Source organism: Pseudoliparis swirei, chromosome 9 (genome assembly GCF_029220125.1).
Source record: "Pseudoliparis swirei isolate HS2019 ecotype Mariana Trench chromosome 9, NWPU_hadal_v1, whole genome shotgun sequence".
Lineage (NCBI taxonomy): Eukaryota > Metazoa > Chordata > Actinopteri > Perciformes > Liparidae > Pseudoliparis > Pseudoliparis swirei.
In genome coordinates, this window is record NC_079396.1 from 27,100,733 (window position 1) to 27,119,736 (window position 19,004).

The window sequence follows — 19,004 nt, forward strand, 5'->3', positions numbered from 1 at the left end:
TACTTACACACATACTTACTTATAAACTTACTTATTTACATACTCACATACTTACTTACAAACTTACTTACTAACATCCCCCCCCTCCCCAAAGGATCAAGCTCACACTTCCTGATAGAGAAGTAAAGCTGAGGGTTAAACACATGCGCTCTGTCACTTTCTAACCCCTGCCGTCGTCCAATCACAAGTCAGGAGAGGCGGGGCAATTACCACGGAGACCCACCACCACCGCGTCCGACCCGGAGGCCGCGGGGCCAGAAAGACGGCCGCACACCACGGAGGACACAGTAACACACATAGGCCAGCGGGTTGGTCCACTTTCAGCTCTTTTTTTTTAGCATTTTAGCAATCAGACCTAAAGAACATTTAATCAGTATTCACACTGTCATCTCAATCAAGTGGACGTTGTCATGAATGCTCCGCCCCTTCAGAGCTGCAGTCTCCATCATTCATTCATCCATTCATCTTCTTGTCACGCGCACGTCTCCTGTACACGTGCACGTGACAGAGCTTATCAATGAATTATTACCTGTATTGATCTGTTGGAATGAGCTCATCAGTACAGGAGGGGGGGGGGGGTACTTACTTACTTACTTACCTACTTACTTACCTACTTACTTACCTACTTACTTACTTACATTCGTACTTACATACGTACATGCATACATACTAACTTACATACTTTCTTACACACATACTAACTTACATACTTACTTGCAAACATACATACTTACTTACATACTTGCATATATACATACTTACTTACATACTTACATCCATCCATACTTACTTATATACTTACTTACTTACGTACATACTTACTTACATACTTACTTACATTCATACTTACATATTTACATTCATACATTCATACATTTACAAACTTAAATATATACTTACGTACATCCTTACTTACGTTCTTACTTATATACTTACACACTTACATAATTGCTTACATACTTACTTACATACATACTTACATACTTACATACATACTTACATACTTACATACTTACATACTTACATACTTACATACTTGCCTACATACTTACCTACATACATACTTACATACTTGCTTACATACTTACATACATACTTACTTACATACATACATACTTACATACTTACTTACATACTTGTACACTTACATGCCATTACATACATACTTATGCTTACATACATGCTTACATACTTACTTACATACTTGCTTACATACTTGCTTACTTACTTACATACTTGCTTACATACTTGCTTACATACTTCCATACTTACATACATGCTTACATGCCTTACACATGCTTACTTACTTACATGCTTACATACTTGCATACTTACATACATACTTACTTACATACATACATACTTACATACTTACTTACATACATACTTACATACTTGCTTACATACTTACATACATGCTTACATACTTACATACATGCTTACATACTTACTTACATGCTTACATACTTGCTTACATACTTACATACATACTTACATACATGCTTACATACTTACATACATGCTTACATACTTACATACTTACATACTTACATACATGCTTACATACTTACATACATGCTTACATACTTACATACATGCTTACATACTTACATACATGCTTACATACTTACATACTTACATACATGCTTACATACTTACATACTTACATACATGCTTACATACTTACATACATGCTTACATACTTACATGCTTACATACATGCTTACATACTTACATACATGCTTACATACTTACATACATGCTTACATACTTACATACTTACATACTTACATACTTGCTTACATACTTACATACATACATACTTACATGCTTACATACTTACATACTTACATACATGCTTACATACTTACATACTTACATACTTACATACTTGCTTACATACTTACATACTTACATACTTACATACATACTTACATACTCCCCCCCCCTCATTCCTCCTCTCCCGTCTCCAGGGCGACGGCACGAGGCAGCAGCGTCATGGCGACGGCGGTTGCCGCGTGCCCGTGTCTCACCACCTGTTCATCAACCTGAAGAGCTTCACCTACAACAGCATCAGCGAGGACGCCGACGTCTTCTTCTCTCTGTATGACGCGCGCGAGGCCAAACAGATCAGGTACGTGCAGGGAGGGGCCTAACTGGGGTGGGGTACTGTGTGTGTGTGTGTATGGGGGGGGGGGGGGTCTCGTTTCACAATAGACCCACAATTGAGGCGGTATAGCAACTTTACTTACACACTTACACACTTACATACTTACTTACCTACTTATACACTTACATACATACTTACTTACTTACATACTTACTTAAATACTTACATACTTACCTACTTATTTACATACTTACATACATACATACTTACATACATACTTACCTACTTACTTACATACTTACATATATACTTACATACTTACCTACTTACTTACCTACTTACTTACATACTTACATACATACTTACATACTTACATATATACTTACATATATACATACATACTTACCTACTTACTTACTTACATACTTACTTACATACTTGCTTACTTACTTACCCACAATGCAGTCTGTCAGACACTCGTTGAAGCCGTGAAACTCACTTCCTGTTTGCAGTGAGAAGTTCATGGTGAAGCTGAACAAGAACGGAGGACCGAAGAACCCAGAGAAGGTTGACCGCCTGTGTGCCCTCTTCACGGTAACACATGTTTCATATCATGTTTCACAACACATGTTTCATATCACATGTTTTATATCACACGCTTCACAACACATGTTTCACAACACATGTTTCATATCACATGTTTCATATCACATGTTTCACAACACATGTTTCATAACACATGTTTCATATCACATGTTTCATATCACATGTTTCATATCACATGTTTCATATCACATGTTTCAAAACACATGTTTCATAACACATGTTTCATATCACATGTTTCATAACACGTTTCATATCACATGTTTCATAACACATGTTTCATAACACATGTTTCATATCACATGTTTCATATCACATGTTTCACAACACATGTTTCATAACACATGTTTCATATCACATGTTTCATATCACATGTTTCATTATGTCATGATGACATGTCGTATATCACAAGATTGGGCATTGAATTATGAACATGTTGGCATTAGTTGCATGCCAATTGGATAAAAATTGACCGTGCTAAGGTAAAAATTAGATTTGGACCTTTTCATGACCTTGACCTTTGACCCGATTGATCACAAAATCTAATGAAATGGTCCCCGGATAATAACGAATCATCCCACCAAATTTCATGCGATTCGGTTTAATTTTTTTTTAGTTATGCGAGTAACACGCATACAAATAAATAAATAAATACACGGCGATCAAAACATAACATAAGGTAAACATGCACTGAAACAAGGAGCATTAAGTTTGACAAGTTCACCTTATAAAACCATAAATACCGTGAGGAGAAGGAGACTTCAAGATGTCTATTCTATTACATAACACGTGTTGTGTTGATATTTATATTATTGTGTACTTTCTTTGTAAATAAGTGACGTATTTCTTCCTATTTGTCTCCAGGACCTGAGCAGCAAAGACCTGAAGAGAGACCTGTACATCGTGGCTCACGTCATCAGGACCGGTGCGTGGCTTTATTCTAGAAGTTTAGTTTATCTGAGCTGCTTCTCCTCGAACACACGCAGAACCATGGAGGTTCCATCTGGAACCAAAAATGGTTCTTCAGAGTGATGCCGTAGAAGAACCACTTCTGGTTCCACAAAGAACCTCTCAAACCAGGGTTCTGTAAAGAACCATTTCATTAAAGAGTTCTTCGAAGAACCTATAAAGGTGTCTCAAAGAACCTTCTAAAGATAGTTCTTTAAGGCACCATATCTGGTTCCACAGAGAACCTTCAAACATGGTTTTTTAAGGCATCATATCTGGTTCCACAGAGAACCATCAAAACATGGTTCTTTAAGGCACCATATTTGGTTCCACAGAGAACCTTCAAAACATGGTTCTTTAAGGCATCATATCTGGTTCCACAAAGAACCTTTCAAACCAGGGTTCTTTAAAGAACTATTTCCTCAAATAGTTCTTCAAAGAACCTATAAAGGTGTCTCAAAGAACCTTCGAAACATGGTTCTTTAAGGCACCATATCTGGTTCCAAATAGAACCTTCAAAACATGGTTCTTTAAGGCACCATATCTGGTTCCACAGAGAACCATCAAAACATGGTTCTTTAAGGCACCATATTTGGTTCCACAGAGAACCTTCAAAACATGGTTCTTTAAGGTACCATTTCTGGTTCCACAAATAACCAGGGTTCTTTAAAGAACCATTTCCTTAAAGAACCTAGACAGGTGTCTCAAAGAACCTTCAGAACATGGTTCTTTAAGGCACCAGTAGGTGATGAACCACACAGCCTTTTAAGGAACCATTTGAGAACCATCCCCCCCCCCCCCCCCGCAGGCCGCATGCTGCTGAACGACTCAAAGAAAGGACCGCCTCACGTTCAGTACCGGCGGCCGTACGGCTGCGCCGTGCTCGCCATGAGCGACGTGTTCCACACCATCACCGACCTGAAGGAGGAGAAGGACTTCGTGCTCAAGGTCTACACGTGAGTACACGGCGAGGAAACACGGCGAGGAAACACGCCGAGGAAACACGGCGAGGAAACACGCTGAGGAAACACGCCGAGGAAACACGGCAAGGAAACACGCCGAGGAAACACGTGAAACAATGTTTACTTTATGGAAGTTAATAAATAAAGGCGGCGAGGCGGGAATGTTCTGGCGCTCCGGTGTCGGTGCCCGGAATGATTATGAAGTGTCCTCTGGAAAAAATCAATATAGAGAGAGAGAGAGAGAGAGGGGGAGGGAGAGGGGGAGGGAGAGAGATATGACACTTAGATAATGGAGCAAAGTTAGAGGACGAAGAACAGAAACAACGAGCTCAGCAGATTCTCATCAGGCCCCAGAACGTCTCCCTGTGTCCTCTAATGGGGTCAGAGGTCATCCACACACTGTGTGTGTAAGTGTGTGTGAGTGTGAGTGCGTGTGTGTGTGAGTGTGAGTGTGTGTACGTGTATGTGTGTGTGTGTGCATGTGTGTTTGAGTACGTGTGTATGTGTGTGTTTTTTGGTGGGGGGGGGGAGAAGAGGAGGAAGAGGAGGAAGAGGAGGAGCACTTCTTCCCTTTCATATTAAGTGTCGGTGATTCCGTGCGGCTGCCTCCAGACTGTCGGCTCCTGTAACCCCGGGAGCCTTCAGGAGGGGGGGGGGGGTTAAGAGGGGGAGGAGGGGCTTCTGGAGGGTGGGGGGGGGAGTCACAGTAATGTAACAGGCATGGTAGAGGCTGTCAGGTCTGATTAGTGAGCTGTGCATTTGGGCTAATGTGCCACTTGCTAGCCCCTCCCCCCCCCTCTCTCCCTCCTTTCTCCCCCCCCCCCTCCTCCTCCTCCTATACCTGCTTCTCCTGAGGAGGAGATCGGCTCTGGGACTCATGCTGTTCGTGTAGTTTCTCCTCCGTCCGCTCGATGCCGATCCCCCTCCCCTCCATCTGGGCCCGCTAATGGGTGCGTTGTTAACGCCCCCCCCCTCTCCCCCCTTTTCCCCTCCAGGTGTAACAACGAGAACGAGTGGCACCAGATCCAGGAGAACATCATCCGCAAGTCCAACACCAAGTACTCAGCTCCCAGCACCAACTACGGTAAAGAAGTAGAATACATAGACATACAAATATATATATATGTGTATATAATCCTGTATATATATATACATATACATATATATATATACACATATATACTGTATATATATGTGTATATAATCCTGTATATATATATATACATATATACTGTATATATGTGTATATAATCATATATATATATATAGGTATATATATATACACGGGATTATCCTTTATTATATATTACTCCCTTCACTGTCTTAACTTCAATTCCTCTCCTCCCCCCTCTCCTCCCCCTCTCCCCCCCTCCCCCTCCCCCCCAGGCCTCATCATCTCCCTGCAGCTGCTTCGGGGTGAGCTGGATCAGATCAGACGGGAGAACCAGGCCGTGTTCAACAGGGCGCTGGCTCTCACGCGCAAGCTGGGCTTCCCCGACGTCATCCTGCCAGGTGAGGAGGAGAGAGGGAGAGAGAGAGAGAGGTAGAGAGGGGGAGAGAGAGGGGGAGAGAGAGAGAGAGAGAGCCAGTGAGAGAGCAGTGGTGGGGTTAAAGATCTTATAAAAGTATATGTCTTTTCCTCCCCTTTCTCCTTCTTTCTTTCTTCTTCTATTTCTTCTTCTATTTCTTCTTCTTCCTCTCCTCCTCCTCCTCCTCCTCCTCCTCTTTATTCTCCTTCTTTTTCTCCTTCTTCTCCTTCTTCCTTTCCCCCTTCTTCTTCTCCTTCTTGTTTTTCTCCTCCTCCTATTTCTTCTTCTCCTCCTCCTTCTCCTCCTTTTTTTATTTCTTCTTCTTCTCCTCTCCTCTCGTCTCCTTTCCTCTCCTCTCCTCTCCCCTCCCAATATCACCTCTCGTGACTCATCCGTCCCCAAGGAAATGACTCGGAGGGGTATTAATAACTATAATCTGTTTTTTATTATTATAAATAACTTCACTATCTTCCTCCGCTGTTGTCGCTGACCTCATGAAAGCGGTCATGAGCGTCGCGACTCGACGAGTCATCTCTCATCGGCGAAACCGATGACGCTCAGTCCTTAATTCATGTTGAGCGGAGGCCGAGATGTGCAATATGACTTATTAACGTCTCTGTCCCGTCATCTTGAATCTCCACAGGGCGACGACGTCGCGGTTGAGGCGCGCTGTCTCTTTAAGAAGAGCTGTCTCTTTAAGGAGCGCTGTCTCTTTAAGAACCACTGTCTCTTTAAGGAGTGCTGTCTCTTTAAGGAGCGCTGTCTCTTTAAGAACCACTGTCTCTTTGAGGAGTGCTGTCTCTTTAAGGAGTGCTGTCTCTTTAAGGAGCGTTGTCTCTTTAAGGACCACTGTCTCTTTAAGGAGAGTTGTGTCTTTAAAGAACACTGTCTCTTTAAGGAGTGCTGTCTCTTTAAGGAGAGTTGTGTCTTTAAAAAACGCTGTCTCTTTAAGGACCACTGTCTCTTTAAGGAGCGCTATCTCTTTAAGGAGCGCTATCTCTTTAAGGAGAGTTGTGTCTTGAAGGAGCGCTGTCTCTTTAAGGAGCGCTGTCTCATTAAGGAGAGCTGTCTCTTTAAGGACCACTGTCTCTTTAAGGAGTGCTGTCTCTTTAAGGTGTGCTGTCTCTTAAGGAGCGCTGTCTCTTTAAGGAACGCTGTCTCTTTAAGGAGCGCTTTTCTTAAAAGAGCGCTGTTTCTTTAAGGAGCGCTGTCTCTTTAAGGAGCGCTGTCTCTTTAAGGAGCGCTGTCTATATAAGTAGCACTGTCTTTTTAAGGAGCACTGTCTCTTTAAGTAGCGCTGTTTCTTTAAGGACCACTGTCTCTTTAAGGAGCGCTGTCTTTTTAAGGAGCGCTGTCTCTTTAAGGAGCGCTCCACCGCTCTAGCATTAGCATTAGCACGGGTTGAAATCCGATGCAGCAGAACCGAAGATATTATTCTCATGAAAAATAATTATTCTTACTTAATACAGCTGTAAATATATACAGATAATCTTTTTTAGTATTCTAATTCTAATTAGTTTACAAACATGCAGTTATTTAATATATAAGACTATTTATAGATCGGAGCACCAGAAAACGTCCTATTTTGTGATATGCAAGTATCTTTATTGAGCTATAAGACATATAAGTTAACACGTGTTTATTTAATTTCTTTCTATTCTTTATATGTTCACCGTTTACACGTTATCGTCTATTCTGGTTTTGTTTATTATTTAATTATTTTTTAATGATCTAATCTAAAAACAAAGTCAATGTTTACTCTTTGTTTTATGTTTTATTTATTTATTTATAATTGTAAGTTTACAGCCAGAGAACACCTGTAATGCGCCGTGTCCCTGACCTCGTGTGGTTCTCCCCCTACAGGCGACACGCGGAATGACCTCTACCTGACCCTGGAGCGCGGAGAGTTCGAGAGAGGCGGCAAGAGCGTCCAGAAGAACATCGAAGTGACGCTCTACGTCCTCTACGCCGACGGGGACACGCTCAAGGTACCAGGCAACGCCACTCTGTGGTTGTTGTTGTTGTTGTTTACTTGTTGTTGTCGATCAAGAATAACAGTTCCACCTTCTTCTTCTTCTTCCTTTTCTCCTCCTACCCCTCCTCCCTCTCCTCCTACCCCCTCCTCCTCCTCCTCCTCCTCCTTCTTCTTCTTCTTCTTCTTCTTCTTCTTCTTCTTCTTCTTCTTCTTCTCCTCCTACCCCTCCTCCTCTTCCCTATCCTCCTCCTCCCCTTCCTCCTCCTCCTTCTTCTTTTTCTTCTTCTTCCTTTTCTCCTCCTCCTCCTCCTTCTTCTTCTTCTTCTCCTACCCCTCCTCCTCCTCCGTCACCACCTCCTCCCTCCCTCTCATCCTCCTCCTCTTCCTCCTCCTACCCCTACTCCTCCTCCTCCCCTTCCTCCTTCTTCTTTTTCTTCTTCTTCCTTTTCTCCTCCTACCCCTCCTCCTCCCTCTCCTCATCTTCCTCCTTCTTCCTTTTCTCCTCCTACCCCTCCTCCCTCCCTCCTCCTCCCTCTCCTCCTCCTCCTCCTCCTCCTCCCTCTCCTCCTCCTCCCTCTCTTCCTCCTCCTCCTCCTCCTCCCTCTCTTCCTCCTCCTCCTCCTCCTCCTCCTCCTCCTCCTCCTCCTGCTCCTCCTCCTGCTCTTCCTCCAGGACTGCATCAGTCTGGGCAGTGGGGAGCCCAGTGGCAGTGAGTACCGCTCCTTCGTGCTCTACCATAACAACGGCCCCCGGTGGAGTGAGATGGTGAAGCTGCCGATCCCCATCGACCACTTCAGAGGCTCCCACCTCCGCTTCGAGTTCAGGCACTGCTCCAGTGAGTGAAGCCCCGCCCCCTTCCGCACGTTGTGAAGCCCCGCCCACCTCCTTTATTCCATATTACTTTCATACCTTTATTCCTCTATTCCTTTATTCATATATTCCTTTAATCTTTTATTCCTTTATTCCTCTCTTCTTATATTCATTTATTCCTATATTACTTTATTCCTCTATTTCTTTATTCCTCTATTCCTTTATTCTTGTATTCCTGTATTACTTTATTCCTTTCATCCTTTAATCCTTTAATCCTTTATTCCTCTATTCTTGTATTCATTTATTCCTATATTTCTATATTCCTGTATTCCATCATTCCTTTTACTGTATTCTTTTATTCCTATATTTGTTTTATTCCTCTATTCCTGTATTCTTTTATTCCTTTTATTCCTCTCTTCCTTTATTCTTTTATTCCTTTATTTGTTTTATTCCTCTATTCCTTTTATTTTATTAATGTATTCCTTTAATCCTTTAATTCTTTATTCCTCTATTTTTGTATTCATTTTATTCCTATATTCCTTGTATTCCTTTATTTCCTTCATTCCTCTATTCCTTTATTCTTCTATTCCTCTGTTTCTTCATCCCTCTCTCCCTCTCTTCCAGCTAAGGACAAAGGGGAGAAGAAGTTGTTCGGCTTCGCCTTCACGCCTCTAATGAGAGAAGACGGCACCACGCTGTCGGACGAGAGCCACGAGCTCTACGTGTACAAGGTACGCGCCTCGGGTCTTTGAATGCATCTCACGTCTCTTTGAATGGATCTCACGTGTCTTTGAATGCATCTCGTGTGTCTTTGAATGCATCTCATGTGTCTTTGAATGCATCTCGCATGTCTTTGAATGCATCTCATGTGTCTTTGAATGCATCTCGCATGTCATTGAATGCATCTCACGTATCATTGAATGCATCTCACGTGTCATTGAATGCATCTCGCAAGTCTTTGAATGCATCTCGAGTATCTTTGAATGCATCTCGCATGTCATTGAATGCATCTCACGTGTCATTGAATCCATCTCACGTGTCATTGAATGCATCTCGCAAGTCTTTGAATGCATCTCGAGTGCCTTTGAATGCATCTCGCGTGTCTTTGAATGCATCTCGCATGTAATTGAATGCATCTCGAGTGTCTTTGAATGCACCTCCATGTCTTTGAATACATCTCACGTGTCTTTGAATGCATCTCGCGTGTCTTTGAATGCATCTCGCATGTAATTTAATGCATCTCAAGTGTCTTTGAATGCACCTCCATCTCTTTGAATACATCTCACGTGTCTTTGAATGCATCTGGCGTGTCTTTGAATGCATCTCGCATGTAATTGAATGCATCTCGAGTGTCTTTGAATGCACCTCCATCTCTTTGAATACATCTCACGTGTCTTTGAATGCATCTTGCGTGTCTTTGAATGCATCTCGCATGTAATTGAATGCATCTCGAGTGTCTTTGAATGCACCTCCATGTCTTTGAATACATCTCACGTGTCTTTGATGCATCTCGCGTGTCTTTGAATGCATCTCGCATGTAATTGAATGCATCTCGAGTGTCTTTGAATGCACCTCCATGTCATTGAATACATCTCACGTGTCTTTGATGCATCTCGCGTGTCTTTGAATGCATCTCGCATGTAATTGAATGCATCTCGAGTGTCTTTGAATGCACCTCCATGTCTTTGAATACATCTCACGTGACTTTGAATGCATCTTGCGTGTCTTTGAATGCATCTCGCATGTAATTGAAAGCATCTGACGTGTCTTTGAATGCATCTTGTGTCTTCTTCATCTTCTCCTTCTTCTTCATCTGTATCTTCGTCTTCTTCATCACTTCTTTCATTGGTCGTTCTCCTGCTGCCAATCAGAGATTCGGAGCATCGCAGCATCCGGCTGCAGCTTTAAACCGTTATTGTTGAGAACCCTCGACTTCCTGTCCCATGAAGATGATGATGATGATGATGATGATGGTGATGATGATGATGATGATGGTGCTCCATCACTCAGGAGATCTCCTCTTCCTTCCAGTGTGATGAGAACGCCACCTTCAGTAACCAGGGCCTGTACCTGAGCCTGCCCTGCTGCAAAGAGGACTTCAACAGCTGCCCCAGCCTGCCGGCCAACCTGCCCTTCACCAGGAGCCCCAAGGAAACCTTCTGGGTCTCCACCATCCTCTGCTCCACCAAGCTCACGCAGAACGGTGACGGAGCGCCTATATATATTTATATATACATATATATATATGTATATATATATATATAATTGTATATATAATTGTATATATTGATATCGACATATTTCAAGTCCCATTGCGCCCGGCCCTAGTGGGAACTATAGAGTATAGACTATATACACAGTGTATATATATATATATATATATATATATATATTGATATACATTATATAAATGTATACATGTATTTGTATAAATATATATTTATCTATATATATATATTTATATATAGATATATATATATATATTTATGTATAATACATATGTATTTATATATTTTTATATATCTATTTAAATATATATATGTATTTATAGAAATGTATTTATATATATAAATGTGTATGTATTTAATTATATATCTATAAATATGTATTTATAGATATTTATTTATATATATTTGTATATAGATATAAATATATATACTGTATAATATATATATAAAAATAATATAAAGCAAGTTGTTCAATATATACATTTGAAAATTAATTTCAAATATTTATATATTTTGCTCAACATTGACTGTTTGTTTGTTATCAAATGAAGACACTAGTTTGATGGATCTGATCGGTATCCGCTCGTTATAATCAATTCAAATGACATCATTGTGTATCTCGATATCTTAATACGTGATTCCATCCACTCAAAGACGATAATTCATCTTCTTTGCATAACTCCATTTGACCTCCCTCTGGTTCCAGTGGACCTCCTGGCCCTCCTGAACTGGAAGGCCCACCCGGACCGGGTGTTGGACATCCTCGGTCGGCTACGTCAGATCAGCGGGGAGGAGATCGTCAAGGTCGCCGCCGCCACGTCCAAAACCGACAACTACAACGATGTTCCTTCATATACGGAATAACCCGATTTAGATATTAGCTTTAAATTGTTCTTATGGTTTTAATATTCACAATGCCCGTTGACTCCAGTATTTCACTGTGTAAAACACATTCGAGCCTCTTTAGATTTTAAACACATGTTTGTTCTCTGTATGAAGGGTCTCCCCTTTGTTTCTATTCCAGTCCGACCTTTATTCTGAAGGGGTGCCGTTTCCTTTTTCTCTCCTCACAGTTCCTGCGAGATGTCCTGGACACGCTCTTCTGTCTTTTAGACGACAACACGGATAAATACGGGCCGCTAGTTTTCCAGTCACTGGTGAGAAGATTATATATACATATACAGTATATATATATATATATATATATATATATATATATATATATATATATATATACATATATGATTTATTTTGCTGCAGGAATAAGAGTCACATGTGTGTGTGTGTGTGCTCAGGTGTTCATCATTAACCTGCTCAGGGACAGCCGGTTCTACCACTTCAGGCCGGTCATGGACACCTATATCCAAAACCACTTTGCTGGCGCTTTGGCATACAAGTACAAAAAATAATAAATATTTATAAGACAGACACTGCTGTTCAAGAGTTTGGGGTCATATTTTCCATGTAAAATCCCATTTATTTATCAAATTAATTGCAAAACGCAAAAAATATCTAGTTAAGATATTAACGAGGTTATAAATAATGATTTGTATAGTAAATATTAATGTAGTTCTTCTTGTGGCTCAAAGGAAGGCCAGTTTTATAGCTTCTATCAGCAGCATAACTGTTTTCAGCTGCGCTCACATAAAAAGGGGTTTCAAGGGTTTTCTACCCCTCTGCTAGTCTTCTAAGGCGATAACACAATGTACCATGAGAACACTGGAGATGGGCCTCTACACACCTCTGTAGAGACTTCACTAACACCAGAGAATAGTCATCTACACAATTACTATGTAGAGAGAGTATTTATGATTCATTTAATGTTATCTTCATTGGAGAAAACAGAGCTTTGAAAAATAAGGACATTTCTACGTGACCCCAAACTTTTGAACGGAAGTGTATTTATATATATCTGTTAGATACCTGCAGAGTCTCTCTTGATATCTGATCCTTCTCCATCGACCGTGTCCTCAGAGAACTGATCCGGTGTCTGAAGTGGTACATGGACCGCTCGGCCGAGGTCGTCCGACAGGACCACATCCAGGAGGCCATGAGGGTAAAGTATCACACCACTGGGATTACCTACTGGGATTACCTACTGGGATTACTGCAACGAGAGGATTTACAGGATTTCTTGTGAGGCCCGATTTAGAGAAAGGAAGTTACATTTAAAAAAAAATCTCTACAGATATCGACGTTTTCCTTTTAGTCAGGGATTTTGCTCGTCTTTGTGTCCGGGGGGCTTTTATTGTGAAAGGGTAAAAGAAATAGAGAAACCTGATCTGTGATGCCATTTTCATCAGTTATGGACTTCGGAATTAAAGTATATTTATTTTTATTTTTTTAACTTTTGCTTTGTGTTAGTATGTCACAGAGGAGTCATAGGGCGCTTTTTACATTTTTGTAAATCTTTTAATCCGCAAAGCGTTTTGTGCTTAAGCTTTAAAAGTGCTCTATTAATACAAGTCTTATTATTATTTCTTTATTTTATTGTTTGATGCTTTTTTGGGGTGCAAAATAAATAGCTCATATAAAATGGTTCTTTAAGGTCAAAGAACCATTCAAACCTGGGTTCTTTAAAGAACCATTTCCTTCAAGAGTTCTTCAAAGAACCTATAAAGGTGTCTCAAAGAACCTTCAGAACATAGTTCTTTAAGGCACCATTTATGGTTCCACAAAGAACCTTTCAACCAGGTTTCTCCAAAGAACCATTTCCTTAAAGAGTTCTTCAAAGAACCTTTAAAGGTGTCTTAGTGAACCTTCAGAACATGGTTCTTTAAGGCACCATATCTGGTGCCACAAATGAAATAACCAGTTTAATTTAAGAACCATCATATTTGTATTGATGTTATTGTTGTCTCTTTATTGAGTTGACGGTAGTCCCCCCCCCCCCCCCCCCAGGCCCTGGAGTACCTGTTCAAGTTCATCGTCCAGTCCCGCATCCTGTACTCGAGGGCCACCTGCGGCATGGAGGAGGAGCAGTTCAGGGCCAGCGTGCAGGAGCTCTTCCAGTCCATCCGCTTCGTCCTGAGTCTGGACAGCCGCAGCTCGGAGAACCTGGTGTTCACGCAGGTCGGAGAACACGCCGCCATCTTTGTTCCGTCGTCTCGCTCGTCCCTCCGCTCAAGTTTGCGATTCACTGATTATTATTTGTGTCTGTTTTATAACTTATTTAACTTTCTTTGAATCCTTTTTTGTTTTTGTTTTTTACGTGTTTCACTTTTCATTCTGTGCATTTTGTGACTGAGGCTACACTCCCACCACCCCTCCCCCCACCCGCACCCCACCCCTCCCCACAACCCCTCCCCCCCAGTCTAGGGGCGATCAGCATGCCTCTGCTCTGCCGCCTCCTCTCTCTCCGTCCGTCCGTCACAGTCACCCGCCCCTGTCCGTCGTCCTCCGGTAACAGAATCAGAAGAATCCAGAATCGGCTTTGCGCGTGCGTGCGCGTGATGGGATGGATGTCAGTTACCCACGCTCTCCTCCTACCTGCGTGTCTTTTACAAATAGTAGGGTAAATATAAAAAAAAGACATAACAAATACAATATCACATGGATGTGTGTTATGAAAAACAAAAACAATGAACAATATAGTGGGAAGTTAGTGAAAGGGAAGTGAAAAAGAAAATGATGAATGTTGAAATGATTTTGGATGTAATATAAGAATAGATTGATCTCTCGTTCTCTCTTTAAGATTCTTTAAAAAACAAATTGGGATAATTTTTTTTTAATTTTGGGATAATTTGAAAAAAAAAAGAAAGAAAAATTTTAAAGAAAAGGTTCTTTTAATTTTGAAATTTTTCCTTACACCTTTATATGTTCTTAAAAGAACTAAGAAAGGACATGGTTCTGGTTCTTTTCCTGGCACCATAAATGGTGCCTTAAAGAAGCATGTTGTGAAGGTTCCTTGAGGCACCTAGAGGTCCTTTGAAGACAATGACGTGGGGAAGTTAGTGCAGAAGAAAATGTCGACAGTGCGAGTTTGTGATGAATATTGAGATAAAGAAATATACATTGTTCCTTTTTTAAAAACTCGATGCTCTCTTTAAAAGATATTTAATTTTGGGAGCAAACACTTGTCGTTATTCCTCGTGCACACTACTAACCCCCCCCCCCCCCCCCCCCAGGCCGCTCTGTTGAACAGCTTCCCTGACATCTTCGACGAGCTGCTGCAGATGTTCACGGTGCAGGAGGTGGCGGAGTACGTGCGCGGCACCCTGGGGAGCATGCCGAGCACCGTGGACATCGGCCAGTCCATGGACGTCGTGAAGCTGCAGTCCATCGCGCGCACGGTGGAGAGCCGCCTCTTCTTCTTCCCGGGTGAGGCCCCACCTAAGGGTTCTCTAAAGGGCTTCGTGGTTCCACGGAGAACCATCACCTACTGAAGAACCATTGTTTTCGTTTGAGGCACCTTCAAAGGTTCTGTGAAGAACTCTTTAAGGAAATGGTTCCACAAAGAACCCTGGTTTGAATTGTTCTTTGTGGAACCAGAAATGGTGCCTTAAAGAACAATTTTTAAAGGTTTTTTAAAGATACCTTTATCGGTTCTTTGAAGAACTCTCTAAGGAAATGGTTCTTTAAAGAACCCTGGTTTGAAAGGTTCTCTGTGGAACTGGAAATGGTGCCTTGAAGAACCATTTTTAAAGGTTCTGTGAGACACCTTTATAGGTTCTTTGGGGAACTATTTAAGGAAATGTTTCTTTAAAGAACCATGTTTTGAAGGTTCTGTGAGACACCCGTAGAGGTTCTTTGAACAACAAACCCTGGTTCTGAAAGGTCTCTTCTCCCCAGAGTCTCGCAGCATCCTGCTGCCGGTGGTTCTCCATCACATCCACCTTCACCTCCGCCAGCAGAGGGAGCTGCTCATCTGCTCCGGGATCCTCAGCAGCATCTTCTCCATCATCAAGACCAGCTCTATGGTACCGGAACCTCCGCTCTGCCTTTCAATACAGCTAATACCTGCAGCCTCAGCATCTTCACTGGCTCCCCCCCCCACCCCCCTCCAGGAGTCGTCTGTTCAGGAGGAGGTGGAGATGATGGTGGAGAGCCTCCTGGACGTGCTGCTGCAGACGCTGCTGTCCATCATGAGCAAGTCTCACTCGGTGGAGACGGCCAGAGGACAGCGCTGCCCCCAGTGCACGGCCGAGATCACGGTGAGGGGAGCATATGGATTTATTTATGGATTTATATATGTATATATGTATGTATTTATATATGTATATATTTATGGATTTATATATGTATATATGTATGTATTTATATATGTATATATTTATGTATTTATTTATGTATTCATCTATATATGTATGTATTTATTTATATTTGTATGTATTTATGTATATATGTATGTATGTATTCATTTAGGTATTTACTTATTTATGTCTGTCTGTATTCATTTATATATGTATCTATATATGTATGCATGTATGTATTTATGTATGTATGTATTTATTTAGGTATTTATTTATATATGTATGTATTTGTTTATTTATTTATATATTTATGTGTGTATGTATTTGTTTATTTATATATGTCTGTATATGTGTATGTGTGTATGTATTTGTTTATTTATTTATATATTTATGTGTGTATGTATTTGTTTATTTATATATGTCTGTATGCATTCATGTATTCAATTCAATTCAATTCAGTTTATTTGTAAAGCCCAATTTCACAAATTACAAATTTGTCTCGGAGTGCTTTACAATCTGTACACATAGACATCCCTGACCTTTGACCTTTGACCTCACATCGGATCAGGAAAAACTCCCAAATAACCCTTCAGGGGGAAAAAAGGGAAAAAACCTTCAGGAGAGCAACAGAGGAGGATCCCTCTCCAGGATGGACAGAACAATAGATGTCATGTGACCAGAAGGACAGATTAGAGTTTAAATACATTCAATGAATGTGACAGAGTGTATGAATAGTTCATAGTAGGCATATTCCACGATGGAGACCTCCACGATCCATCAGGCAGATGGCGGTGGGGAGGAGGAGTGGGCGGAGTCTCAACAGGACAGTGGCGTAGTCAGGAGCAGGAATTCCACGACCCAGACCTCGATGATCCATCAGCAGATAGGATCTATGCCGTCTCATAGGGTCCGATGACCCCATGAGACGTGAAGTCAAAAGGACTCCGGACTCATTTGTTTATTTATATATGTCTGTATTTATTTGTTTATTTATATATTTATGTATTTATTTGTTTATTTACATGTGTGTGTGTATTTATTTGTTTATTGATATATGTGTGTGTGTGTATGTGTTTATTTGTTTGTTTATTTACATGTGTGTGTGTGTATTTATTTGTTTATTTACATGTGTGTGTGTGTATTTATTTGTTTATTTACATGTGTGTGTGTGTGTTCCTCTCCTCCATCAGGGCGAGTACGTGTCCTGCCTCCTATCTCTGCTGCGCCAGATGACGGAGCTCCACTTCCACCACCTGCTCAACAACTTTCACAGCAAAGAGGAGCTGAAGGTGAGAAGCTCTCCTCCTCCTCCTCCTCCTCCTCCTCACATTCCCTCTCTTCCACCAGGAGTTCCTGCTGAAGATCTTCTGTGTGTTTCGTAATCTGATGAAATTGACGATCTTCCCTCGAGACTGGAGCGTCATGAGGCTGCTGACGAGCCAGTGAGTTCACCAACACCTGTTGACCTTCAGGTGACCCTGTTGGCCTTCAGGTGACCCTGTTGACCTTCAGGTGACCCTGTAGGCCTTCAGGTGACCCTGTTGACCTTCAGGTGACCCTGTAGGCCTTCAGGTGACCCTGTTGACCTTCAGGTGACCCTGTTGACCTTCAGGTGACCCTGTAGGCCTTCAGGTGACCCTGTTGACCTTCAGGTGACCCTGTTGACCTTCAGGTGACCCTGTAGGCCTTCAGGTGACCCTGTTGACCTTCAGGTGACCCTGAAGGAGAACTTTTATTTCATGTTCGTCTCTTATTCGTCCGCTCAGCAGCTGACAGTGTGATGTTTACTTTCTGCAGCATCATCGTCGTGACGACGCAGTTCCTGTCTCCGGCTCTGCACAAGAACTTCTCAGAGGCAGATTTTGATTTCAAGGTGTGTTGTTGTTGTGTGGGTGACTGTGTGCATGTGTGTGTGTGAATGTGTGTGTGTATGTGTGTGTGAATGTGTGTGTGTATGACTGTGTGACTGTGTGTGTGAGTGTGTGTCACAGCGCCCCCTGCTGGCGAAAGACAATTAGCGTTGTGTGACAAACGGTAAAACGTACGACCAGCGCTGATGAGCGAGGACTCTTCACCTCCGCTCGCAGCTTTATTTACTCCTTTTCCCCCGTGTGTGTGTGTGTGTGTGTGTGTGTGTGTGTGCGTGCGTCAGGTGTGGAACTCGTTCTTCAGCCTCACTGTGCTGTACATCAACCAGCCCAGTCTGCAGCTGGAGGCGCTCGGCCCGGCCAAGAGGAAGAAGGTTCTGGACAAGTACGGACCACGTTTACCTTCTATCCATTCTCTCTATTCTCTCCATTCTAAACCCATTTAACTCACTTCCTGCGCTCTGTTCAGACACGGAGACATGAGGGTGACGATGGCGTACGAGCTCTTCAGCATGTGGCAAAAACTAGGTACGTCACACAAACACGCACAGTTACACACAGTCACACATGCACAGTCACACACACACAGTCACAGAGAGGCACACACACAAACACAATCACACACACACAGTCATACACACACATACAGGCACACACAAACACACACAGTTACACACAGTCACACACACACAGTCACAGAGAGGCACACACACAAACACAATCACACACACACAGTCATACACACACATACAGGCACACACAAACACGCACAGTTACAC

The 19,004-nt window shown here is 41.9% G+C and overlaps 1 protein-coding gene across 4 annotated transcripts in view; it reads left to right on the forward strand.

The window, feature by feature from the left end:
• The window catches only part of dock3 (dedicator of cytokinesis 3), a 65,892-nt gene that overhangs the window by 22,396 nt on the left and 24,492 nt on the right, over positions 1 to 19,004 (forward strand). For 3 of the 4 annotated variants that reach the window (XM_056422524.1, XM_056422525.1, XM_056422527.1), the window contains 24 exons: positions 189 to 308; positions 1,974 to 2,134; positions 2,623 to 2,704; positions 3,578 to 3,638; positions 4,470 to 4,617; positions 5,619 to 5,707; positions 6,010 to 6,135; positions 8,016 to 8,140; positions 8,800 to 8,962; positions 9,562 to 9,668; positions 10,969 to 11,140; positions 11,872 to 11,969; positions 12,239 to 12,322; positions 12,461 to 12,561; positions 13,140 to 13,221; positions 14,067 to 14,237; positions 15,293 to 15,485; positions 15,957 to 16,084; positions 16,172 to 16,318; positions 17,548 to 17,646; positions 17,705 to 17,799; positions 18,155 to 18,230; positions 18,510 to 18,610; positions 18,695 to 18,753. In XM_056422524.1, coding sequence (XP_056278499.1) covers positions 189 to 308; positions 1,974 to 2,134; positions 2,623 to 2,704; positions 3,578 to 3,638; positions 4,470 to 4,617; positions 5,619 to 5,707; positions 6,010 to 6,135; positions 8,016 to 8,140; positions 8,800 to 8,962; positions 9,562 to 9,668; positions 10,969 to 11,140; positions 11,872 to 11,969; positions 12,239 to 12,322; positions 12,461 to 12,561; positions 13,140 to 13,221; positions 14,067 to 14,237; positions 15,293 to 15,485; positions 15,957 to 16,084; positions 16,172 to 16,318; positions 17,548 to 17,646; positions 17,705 to 17,799; positions 18,155 to 18,230; positions 18,510 to 18,610; positions 18,695 to 18,753 — 2,788 coding nt within the window. The remainder of the gene's footprint in view (positions 1 to 188; positions 309 to 1,973; positions 2,135 to 2,622; positions 2,705 to 3,577; positions 3,639 to 4,469; positions 4,618 to 5,618; positions 5,708 to 6,009; positions 6,136 to 8,015; positions 8,141 to 8,799; positions 8,963 to 9,561; positions 9,669 to 10,968; positions 11,141 to 11,871; positions 11,970 to 12,238; positions 12,323 to 12,460; positions 12,562 to 13,139; positions 13,222 to 14,066; positions 14,238 to 15,292; positions 15,486 to 15,956; positions 16,085 to 16,171; positions 16,319 to 17,547; positions 17,647 to 17,704; positions 17,800 to 18,154; positions 18,231 to 18,509; positions 18,611 to 18,694; positions 18,754 to 19,004) is intronic. The other variant, XM_056422526.1, reaches the window with a different exon arrangement.